This window comes from Typopeltis vanoorti, chromosome 6, assembly GCF_054136105.1.
Source record: "Typopeltis vanoorti isolate ZY-2024b chromosome 6, IOZ_Tvanoo_1.0, whole genome shotgun sequence".
Taxonomy (NCBI): domain Eukaryota; kingdom Metazoa; phylum Arthropoda; class Arachnida; order Uropygi; family Thelyphonidae; genus Typopeltis; species Typopeltis vanoorti.
The window spans coordinates 116,795,991-116,808,109 of record NC_143554.1 but is presented as its reverse complement, the minus strand read 5'-3'; the positions used below and the strand labels follow the sequence as shown (position 1 = coordinate 116,808,109).

General features: G+C 35.9%; 1 protein-coding gene across 3 annotated transcripts in view; it reads right to left on the bottom strand.

Annotated features, from left to right (window-relative positions):
• Positions 1-2,146: 2,146 nt before the first annotated feature.
• Positions 2,147-12,119, bottom strand: part of LOC150105848 (NADH-cytochrome b5 reductase 3-like) — a 147,184-nt gene continuing 137,211 nt past the window's right edge. For all 3 annotated transcript variants that reach the window (XM_090393620.1, XM_090393621.1, XM_090393623.1), the window contains exon 11: positions 2,147-3,347. In XM_090393620.1, the coding sequence (XP_090249746.1) occupies positions 3,175-3,347 (173 nt within the window). In that variant the 3' untranslated portion in view covers positions 2,147-3,174. The remainder of the gene's footprint in view (positions 3,348-12,119) is intronic.

The window sequence follows — 12,119 nt, the reverse complement described above, 5'->3', positions numbered from 1 at the left end:
GTGAGAGGAGTTTTTCTAAATTAAAACTGGTTAAGAATTACCTACGTTATTACGAATTGACTTCGCCAATGCCATCTACAATTTTTCTAACTGAAAAGCAAGAAAAAGAAAATAACATTTTAGAATGTTAGTTTTACTTCAAAAATAAACAAACATTTATTTCCCTATACGTCGTTTTGACTTTTTGTAATATTTTTGGTGTGTATTGAGAGGGGGTGGCAAAAGCTCTAGCTATGCCATTGGTTCCTGGTAAGATTTATGTGAGAAACGGCTAAGGATTGTAGAAGGGAAGAAATGCTTGGTGAGGAACAAGCTTGATTTAGGAAATAGAGGTTGTCAGGATCATATTTTCTCTTTAAGACAGGTAGTTGAGATATCATGTGATAAGATGGATCTGTATTTAAGTTTTGTAGATCTGGAAAAGGCAAAACGCTGAGGTTATATGGTGTAAACAGGACTCTATTTTGAAGAAAGTGGTATTAAATCTGTTATCGAAATTGGCGATGAAAATCTTAGCTCTTTATGCAGATGATACTATAATTCTAAATAAATCCTGTAGAAGTTGACAAGATGGAATAGCTGTTGTAATAAATTTGGTATGAAAATCAGAAATAATGAAAAGACAAAGACAATGAAAATAAGCAGGAACATTAAAAATATCAACTGTATCCTGCATGGAGAAGTTACAGACAGAACAAAAAAAAAAAAAAAAAAAAAAAAAAGGGATTTTATATTAACTGATACTCAACATTCATGTGTTGTAATTAAATTTTGCTTATATTTTAAAATAATTAACTAATTTAATTTATTTTGAATATCTATTAATGCAGATGGAGCTATTCTTCTGCAGCCTACGATGCACATATCAAGTGCTTTCAATTAAATTGTTGTTCTTTTTAGAGTTTTTCCTATAACTGTATTGACAATGGCTATGAAACAGCCAAAAATTTTACAAATAAAAATATTAAACTTGAGTGATTCTGGCATTAATATTTTATGATGAATTCACCATGGATGTTTGTCATGTAGATGCACTAATCAGAGAAGACAGATGTTAAAATGAGTGCCAGTGTGCAAAAGTTTAACAAATCACTAGGTAGCAAAGCAACTCATGGATGCTTGTAAAGCTCTCTGGATGGAATCCCCCCTCTCTCTCTCTCATGAGGACAAAACTTGGATGCACCATATAACACCAAGTCATCTGCAACAGTGGACTGGCAATAGGCCTTAGACTTACTGTAATGGAAACATATCTGCAGCTGAAAAAAAAAAAAAAAAAAAAAAAAAAAAAAAAAAAAAAATTCAAATTAACTCCACCAACAAAAGATCATGCTAACAGTGTTTTGGAATTATTGTTGAGTTTTCTTAGATAGGCTCCACCTTTGCTACGAGTTGCCCAGTGGTGTACTACCTTACATCAGTACTGAAGATATTTTCAGGTGCAAACTTTGTTTGCTCACACTTGGATAAAGGATTAAACTAAATTTATTATACTCTAACCAAGTGAAAAATAAACTTTCAACATAGTCATTCATTACTGTGTTAAGGCATATCATCTGTATGATAATGCTTTGCTCTGTACCTGCACTGCTGATGCATCTAGTGATTTCCAATTGTCTGGACCACCTAACCAAACAAGTGTAGGTGGTGTTATAGGTCTTGTGACTGCTTATGTGTGGGTCAACATAAAAAAAAGAAAAGTGACTTGCAACCAAGGGCCAAGTATGGCACACAGTCATTTCCTGATTAATAGATACTTAGTCTCAATTTCTTCTACACCAGGACACTTGAGTGTCACAATGGGACAAATGTCTCAACATCATTCATGCCTATGGTGGAAAAGTAATCTGTACTGATTAAGATTATATCATACTGGTAGCTATCAGAATAGCCATTCGCATATGGATGACTTATCTTATTCCTGCTCAATCAGCCTGCTTTTTACGCAAATGAATTCCACATTAAAAATTAATATCTATCTCTCCTATATCTATCATCTTTTAGAAACTTTTTCTTCTTTCCTCCCTCTGATCATAAGAAACCTGAAGAAACTGTCGGCTTTTTTATTTATTTATTTATTGCACTTTGTCTTAATACATTTTAAAACAAGCTGTCAACAGATTAAAATGAAACAAAGAAGCAAAAATACTAGCAAAAATCTCAACATTTTTATTTTAGTATACAAAACTAAGATAAAATATCACAGCATCACTCAGCTCACTAGATATGAAAATTTTTTTTTTCATAATATAAAAGCACACATATTCAAAGGTGTGATTTCTTGTGCATTTAAATGCTGGTGATTGTATTAGTTGGCAATATACTGCTTTCACAAGATAAAAGAGCCTTTAAGTCTTGTTTAACAATGACAAACATAATTAGCTTGCATCAAAATGTTTACAAAAATTGCTCCTCACAAATGCTCAATATTATGACTAACTGCATACTACAAAAATATTTTAAATCTTCATATTCTATATATAAATATTTCCTATTTATAAATAAATTAACAATGCTTTTTGAAGTAAACACTACAGAAATGAGGAATGTATTAAATATATGAAACTTTATTCTGTTTCACTAAAACATTAAAATAATCTCTAAAGGATCACATTTAATTGAACATAGCTATTACATGTCTATATAAAACTGCCTAAAAATTTAAATTTGCTTTCAAATCTTGTTGAGGTCATTTTATGCAAATGAATTCCATGTTAGAAATTAATACCTATCTCTCCATCTTTTAGTAACTTTTTCTTTCTTCCTCCCTCCAATCACAAACTAGAAGAAACCTGAAGAAACTGTCAGCTTTTTATTTATTTCACTTTATCTGATGAATACTCCAACCCCAATAATCTATTTGGACATATGTGAACATGATCAACTTTGGCACTGCTCAAAATACACTTACTAATATATCTTTTTCAATTCATTATTATTTTAGACAAGGTAACAAAATATGATTTTAATTAAGACAAAATTAGTATTCTAGGGTAGAAAATCACTGAAATTTGATAAAAAAAATTATTAGTCCTATTAAGATGCAGGTTAAATAAGCAATCTATCATTGTAATTTCATTAAACATTTTCAATCATTCCTAAATTATAAGTTTTTTAAAAAAATGTGCCAATTTACTAACAGTGAAATATTTTGATATATATCATAAGCTGATTTCAATAAGCATATCTCATCTGAGAACTATAACCAAGTTTATCCAGGTTAGGATTGCAGGCAATATTTATCATTGGAGGAGGACCACACATCAAAATTAGAGTATTCTCTCCAGCTGGCGGAAGATGCTGTTTAATCATTTCTGCACTAATGAATCCTTTGCTATACTCCCATTCTAAAAAGGAATAAAAACAAAACAGACTGTAATCAGGAGAATCTCAGTGGGTTTTCAATTCTAATAATTCCAATCCATTTATACCATTAAGATTAACGATAAAATTATACTGATAATCTTGATAAAATTATCAAGATTCTAGAGTGAAATAAAGAAAATTAACAGTTCTTTAGTAAAACATGAAATAAGAGTACTGAATAACCATAAAACATTATTGTTAAGTAACCAAGGAAGATTCTTCATGAAGATATATAATTATTTAAATTTGTGTAATAATAGTTCTTAATGAATAAAATAATAATACAAAAAATAAGAAGTTAAATGAAATAAAAATTGATAATAATATAATAAATCTGATCTGCTATGCAGTTCATGTAGTAATAATAGCAGACATACAAGATAAATTTACACAGAGAAGTATTTCATTCCCAACAGATCTGCCAAAAATATAATACCCAAATATCAATAGAAAAAATCAAAACACTTGTAACTCGTAGACAACCAATCAGTTATAAGTTAGAAAAACTAATGCCAGGAGTATCCGGAATAAGGGAGAGGAATTCGTGGCACTCATAGCATCAGCCTGGACAAAGATTATTAGGATCACATAGATGTGGTTGACAGAAGAGGGTATAATAACAGGAATAGAAGTCGCTGGGTACAGCATTTTTCGGCAGGAAAGGAAGGGAAAGCGTGGTGGTGGAGTACTGCTTATGATAAGTGACGACCTATGTCCTCTAAGAGTGGAAACTTTGGAAGGCAGTGACACTAATGATTTGAAAGCATATGGTGTGAGGAAGAGGTGGGCAAGACAGGATATTTAGTGGGGTGTTGCTACATACCCAGAAGCACAGAGGGTGGGGACCAGGAAATGTTTAGACAGTTGAGTTTGGCAAGTGCAAGAAGAATGATTGTTATGGGAGATTTTAATTACAGTAGTATAAATTGGGGAGAGGAAGATGCATGTAGCAATAAGGGAATGGAATTTCTAGAATTCTTGAGGGACAAATGTCTTAGGCAACATGTAATAGAGGGAACAAGAGGTTCAAGAGTTTTGGATTTGGTTATAGCATAAGAAGAGTTGATAATAACTGAGATGACATCTCTCCCACCAGTTGGAGAGAGAGTGACCATATGACTTGGAAAATGAATAGACATGCATGAGTATCAAAGAGACGGGAATGTATGTGGAATTATAAGGCAGGTGATTATAATAGTCTAAGACGTCAACTTGGGGAAGTTTCATGGAGGGAGGAATTGGAAGGCTGGGATATCATTAGTGTGTGGGAAATTATGAAAGAATATTTGTTAGCAGCAACGGTAAGTTGTATACCACGAGTGAACAAGAGGACACACTTTGGCGTAAAGTGGATGACAAACAATATTAAACAGGAATTGCATGCGAAAAAGAGGCTATGGAAGAGACATAAGGAGACAGGTGAAGATAAGATGCATGAAGAATATAAGATACAGGCCAGAAGAGTGACTAGTATGGTAAGGAAGACAAAACTGGAATATGAGAGGAAATTGGCCCTAAGATCCAAAGAAAATCCTAGGGAATTTTTTAGATATGTAGCCAGTAGAAGGAGAAATGACTGTGGAAGAATGATATTGTGGGATAAAAATGGGAATAGAGTGACTGATGCAGAGGACATAGTGGAATTGTTCAATGAACACTTTATTGGAGTATTTCATCCTGGAGGAGTCAGTTTTAATACTAGAGGGATAGGGCAGGTTCGACGTTTAGAGGTAGGAGGAGAGTGTGTTTCAAATACTGAGTACTCTGGATGTCAGTAAAACTGTGGGACTGGATGGTATTTCTCCACGAGTTTTGAGAGAATGTGCTAGGGAACTGACAATGCCTTTGACCTGACTTTTCAATGAAAGTCTGGCTGCTGGAAAGGTGCCCATGGAATGGAAGGAAGGTAAGATAGTTCCATTGCATAGCAGATTGGAAGTGTCTAATTATAGACCAGTTTGTGTGTCATCAGTAGTTAGTAAGATCTTGGAGAAAGAAGAAGGACTGTATACAGCATTGGGCAGATGAAGGTAATGTTATCTGTGAGAGTCAACATGGATTAGTGAAGGGGGGGGGTGCTCTTGTTTTAGCAATATGCTAGCCTTTTATGATAAAGTTACAAGAGCATTAGATGAGGGAAAGGCATATACTGCCATTTTCTTAGATTTAGCGAAGGCATTTGACACGATAAGCTGATATTTAAGTTGCAGCACATGGGCCTGGATGTCAGATTAGACAACTGGATTCAGGATTGGCTGTCCGATAGGTATCAGAGGGAGTTGTGCATGGTGGGGCAGTTTCAAGGAAGCAGAGGGTTACAAGTGGGTCCCGCAGGGCTCAGTACTGGGACTTATATTGTTTAACCTTTATATCAATGACATTGTCAGTGGATTGCAAGGGGATATTCAGTTGTTTGTGGATGATGCGAAGCTGGGAAGGATTATAAGTAATAGTGCAGATGCGGCAGCCCTGCAGGAGGATTTGAATAAGCTAGATAGATGGGCAAATGAATGGGGATTTCGGTTTAATGCAGCAAAATGTAAGGTTTTGAGGTTTGGAATACTGCATACTCTATGGGAGGAGTTATACTGGAGGAAGTAGGGGAGACAAGAGATCTGGGGTTGATGATTGATAGAAACCTGAAATTTAGAGGACATATTGCAAAGGTGGTGAAGGTAACACACAGGATTGCTGCAATGGTGAGAAGGACGCTGACCTGCAGAGATAACACAGTTATCATTCCGTTGTATAAGACCCTGATCAGACCACACTTGGACTATTGTTCTCAGATTTGGTCCCCAGGATTTGTGAAAAGTCTTTACAGCCCTGAAAAGATGGTTTCAGGACTGTACAATGATAGTTATGAGGATTGGCTGAGGGAATGTGGACTGCAGAGTTTGGTGGATAGAAGAAGGAGAGGTGATATGATTGAGACTTTTAAACTGTTGAGAGGTGGTTACAGGGTTGACACTGGGGAGTTCTTTTGCTTGGTTGAACGGCGGGAGGGAGTGATGACAAGGGGGCCATCCCTGGAAGTTACGAAAGGAAACTGTGAGCAAGAGGGTGAGGAGTGGTTTCTTTGCATGGAGAGTGGTTGAACCGTGGAATTCATTGCCTGATGGAGTGGTGAGAGCGAGAACGGTCAATGAGTTTAAGGAGTGGTATGATAGCTTTGTGTTTCTTGGGGGGGGGCCTCCCCTCGATGAGTCTTGATAGACTTTGTGTTTCTTGGGAAGGACCTCCCACGAAGAGTCTTTTGACTCCATGGAGGCCTGAATAATAATAATAATAATAAAACACAAACGTAATCGTACATCATCATCATCACGAACCGCTATGTCTACCTCTTCTGTTTATGCCATCCATAATACAAAATATTAATGTCTTTATTTTCTGATCCTTGTTCATTCTGCAGATGTGTCCAAATAATTACAGCTTCTGTTGTATAATTTTCTGCAGTAAATTCTCCTTTTGTTGTATATCTTTCGAAAGAGCTCTTCATTTGTGATTTTTAATTGTACACATATGATGAATTTTAAACATTTAGGAATTCAGATGAACCATATAACTAACATTTTTAGCACCTTGTCATATGCCTTCTCCAGATCGAAGAAACATAAATACAGATCCTTGTTATATTCTCAATACTTCTTTCCAATAGTTCATGGTTGGACAAAGGTGTAGTAATAATTTTCCATTTTGGAAACTATTTTCATGTTCTCTCTGATGCAACAAATTAGTATCAATTCTGTTTAAAGTCGAACATCTTTTATATAAAATACACATAGATGACATATGTTCTTTTGAAAGTTCATGGTTGGACAAAGGTGTAGTAATAGTTTTCCATTTTGGAAACTATTAATTAATTTGGATTTCTATGTGAAAACATTTTGCAAGGGTAGCAATATACATGCTTGCTCGTTTCTGAAAATACAACACAATTTTTCTCTTCTTTAATTCCATTTGTTTTTATAGATAAAAATGATTGTATACATTTATTCTGTTATATACTTTTTTCTAGATCCACAACAAAACTCTTTCAGTCAATACTCCAGACATCCAGAATATCTTCAGTTTTAATATAATCATTAAATTATATTAAAAGGGATCAGTAACAATCAATAACTCATCAATCAATCGATGAGTCTTCGGACTCCTTGGAGGTATTAGGAATAATAATAATAATAATAATATAATATTGATTGTTACTGATCCCTTTTACAGTACTCTTTCCTCTATTGTTAAGCTTTTCAATAACCTCCAGAATATTTTGCTACTTTCATGATTTGTCTATCATGTCTTACCAGTCTTTCTATGACATTTGTTCAGTTACTTTTAATACATAGCTTAACTCTTACATTTTTTTTTTCTGTATTCTCTCAGGGCATCTGTTAACTTACTTGCTAGGAACTTTTGATATGCTTTCCTCTTTTTCAGGACTACCTCTAACTTCTTGCATAATAGAAATTCTGATTTTTCTTTTCAGTACAAACAGTTTACTTTATTATTCTTCCCTAGCTGAATCAATGTTTTTGAACTCTTTCATTTTGTCTTGAATAATATTTGAGTCTAAAGTTCATCAACTCTACTTTGATTCTTTTTAAAGCTTTGTTTTTTTTTTTTCCATATGATATTCATTTTTATCCTGCTTAAAAGTGCATAATGATTACTTCTAATTTCAAATCTAGTGCTCTTTGTATACTGAACTGCATGAAGATATTGCTATCAATGATAACACAGTCCATAAGACTTTTTTTTGTATTTCTCCATGTGAATATGTGCACATCTGTATGCTGAAAGGTGAGAAATGCTGATCAGCACTGAACAGAAAATTTTCCTTACTTTTTTGCTGAAGGGCTTTGCCCCATCCTTTAAATTTTCTCTAAAAATTTCTATATGCCTGGGATTAATTTCCTATCCTGCTGTTTAGATTTCTAACAATACTCAACTTCAACATGTCAGTGGTTTCCACACCACTGCCACAATCCTCTGTGCTGTTCTCAATGTTTTATTATTTTTTTTATTAACGTATCCCTGAAATTTTAGTTCCTTGTCCACCTTCACCCTCAGATCCTTCGTCTCTTCTACTTCCAAGTTATCCCCATTAGTCTTAAACTTTTTATCTCATCTTTGTTTCCTGAATTTTAAAACCTTACATTTTGCAATTAAACTAAAAACCCCACTTATCTGCCCACTCAGCGCCAATCTATTCCAGTCCTCTTGGAAAGCTACATTATCTGCTCTACTCCTCATACCTCTTCCCAACTTTGCACTATCTGTAAACAACTGCATATTTCAAACCTTTCCCAATATCATTAACATACAAGTTAAACAGCATCAGCTCCAAAACAGATCCTTAGGTTACTAGTGATATGTTCTCTTCTGAGAGGTAGCTCTCCCAATACACAACTTGTTGATACCCACCAGACAACAAATCCCCAAGTCCATTGCACTAATCTATTATACAACCTATCTGTTCCAATTTAATTACTAACTTGTCACGTGGCAATCTGTCAAAGGCCTCTGCACAATCTGATTATACCATTGTGCATCCATCTCTTTTGTCCAATACATTCCTCACGTAGCAATAACACATAAGGAGATTGCTAAAATTCAATTTTCCTTTGATCCAATGCCATCCATCAAAAAGAATGCCCTTGTCAACTCAGTTCTGAATTTGATCCCAGCTAACCTTTCTAACACTTTAATCACAAGCCCACACACACACACACAGATTGGCTTATAAGTTTGGAGCCTTAGTCCTATCATCTTCCTTATGAAGCAGAACAATTTTCTACTTTCCACTTGTTTGAAACTTGGCTCAATGCAAGAATGTTAGAAAGGTAGGTCAACACTATTGTTAATTCCCTGGAATATTCCCTCAAAATGTACAGTGATATATAATCAAGCCCTACATCCTTATTAATGTCAAGTTTATTTATTTATGTGGTTCCCACCCACAGAAGGTTATTGATAAACCTTCTGTGGGCGGGCTAAGGATTTTTTAAAAAAAATTTTTACACTCTGGAAACTCTGCTCTAAAGCCCAAACATGGAACTTTTTTCGAGCCACTTCAGGCCTCCAATAAGCAGGGCAATGGTCTCGCATTGGGCAATAAAATTCATCAACCACCTAAAGAAAATCACAAATGCCCACAGTGGGGATTTGAACCTGTGACCTGTTGGTTGGAGAGCAGGTGCTAACTGCTCAACCAACCAGGCTGGCAATTTACTCAATTCCTCATATAATACCTTCTTGCTTGCCTGCCACCAGTAACCCCTCTCCTTCCCTTCCCAATGCATTCAAACGTTCTGCATGATGTCACATTCACAAAAATGAAATACTTTTATGAATTGCTTGTTTAATATTATACTATATCATCCATAGTGGTTATCACTCTACCATCTTCATTAACGAATATCGTCTTATATAACATCCTTTCTTCTACCGGCTATGTATAGCAAGAATTTTCTGATATTTTTTTGGCCTCATCACTGTTGCTCATACTACACTTTCTTTTACTACCCTTATCAAGTGAGTCACCTTTCCTTGCCTGTTCTTTGTACTCCTTAGGCACCAATTATTATCACTCATCTTATGCTGCCTTCACATAATGCCTTCTTCTAGACTTCATGTCTGACATCTTCATTCACAGATTTGACACCTATCTTACTTAATCTCCTGACCTTTGGAATACATTCAGACATTGTCTCTGCTAGATATTTCCTGAGTGGGATCCAAGCAGCATTGATTTCCTTTCCACTATTTCTCATTCCATCTCCCAAGTTTGTCATAATCATCAAATTTATAGTTCCACCCCACAACATACCTTTCTTACAGAAATCCTCATATGGCTGGCCATATGAGGATTTCTGTAAGATCACTTCATGGTCACTTTCACCCACATGATCACTTCATGGTCATTTTCACCGCCCCATTCATAATAACATCCCATCCTTTGATGGGATGATCAAATCCAAGACTCTTGATTCTTACACTCCTCCTCCTCTTCCCCTTCTGTGCTGCCTAAAGTAGCTATCACTTCAAAAACTAAAAAAATTCCTTATTTTTGCCTCCAGATGTCACTTTCATTCCAATCTGTATCACCATAATTAAAATCATCCATAAAATCCCCTTCTTATCTGCCAGGCTGATTTACCTATACATTTCCTTCTCACAATCCTCCACATTACCAGGTCTATAGCAACACCAACTCAATATTTCATTCTTCATCTCTACCTCACATCATATTGTTTCAAAACCACTGCCATTATTTGTCCCTTGCATCTCCACCTTGGATGGACATAACTCCTCTGCCACCACCAACAGCACTTCTCCCTTTCTGCCTTCATTAAAAACATACCCCCCTCTCTATCTCTATTCCTGTTAGAACATAATCCTCACGACCATATCTCACATGGTAAGGCGAGGACTCCATATTCCATTCTCCTATATAGATAGGAGGATCCCATTCTCCTATCCATATCACCAATTTGGTGATATGGATAGAAGAATGGCTAAGGTAGAGATACCAGGTGGTGTATGGAGGAGCCGAATCCAGGATGAGGCAGGTGACCAGTGGTGTGCCTCAGGGCTCTGTGCTTGGGCCATTGTTGTTTAATTTGTATATAAATGATATAGGAAATGGAAGGGAGATATTCAGTTGTTTGCTGATGATGCAAAGTTGGGTAGCGCAATAAAAAATCAAGCTTGCTAAGGTTGAAAGTTTGCAGGATGATGTAAATAAGCTGGTAGAATGGGCAAAAGGTAATGGATATCAGTTCAATGTGGAAAAGTGTAAAGTCATGCATTTTGGGATTAAAAGATTACCAGCTGTGTACTACATTGATGGAATAGTACTCCAAGAGATTGATGAGGCTAGGGACTTAGGGGTGTTGGTAGATAGGGAGATGAAGTTCAGGGAACACATTGCTAAGGTGTCCAAGATTGCACATAGGATTACTTGGTTGTTGAGGAACACACTGACATCCAGAGATAAAGAGATTATTATTCCCCTTTATAAAGTGTTGATACTTCCACATTTGGATTACTGTGCTCAGGTCTGGTCACCTGGATTCCTTGGAGATGAGGAGGCTGTGGAGAGGGTTCAGAGAAGAGTGACTAAGTTGGTGAGTGATGTAAAAAATGCTCCCTACATTGATAGATTGAGAGCTTGTGGATTGCAGAGGTTGGTTGATAGGCAGAGAATAGGGGATATGATAGAAACATTTAAATTACTGAAAGGTTTTTATAGGAGTGATCCAGGGGAAATGTTTCAGCTATGTGATAGTGATGGAAGAACAAGAAGTCATCCCTGGAAATTAAAGAAGAGTGTGGTTAACAAGGGTGTCAGAACAAGGTTTTTAGACTGGAGGGTGGTGAATGAGTGGAATTCATTGTCTGACTTAGTTGTGAGTTCTTCATCTGTAAATGAATTCAAGAAGAGATATGACAGATATTGTTTTGCTAGTTTGGGTCTCCTGCGATGAGTCTGCTGACTCCATGGAGATACCCGTAATAATATATTCTGATAAGTTTTGGACAGATGTACTTGATCAATGCAACAATTTCATTCCCCTTATTTCAGATACTTTATTCATATACAAACATAATAGCACATTTCCTTTCTATAAGACGTCCAATTGACACTACTTCTCAGATGTAATCCTTCACACCTCCTCCAGCTATTCGTCTCTATCACCACTAATTTCACAACCCTCCCCAGACCAACATCCTCCACCCCAAATCTCAGG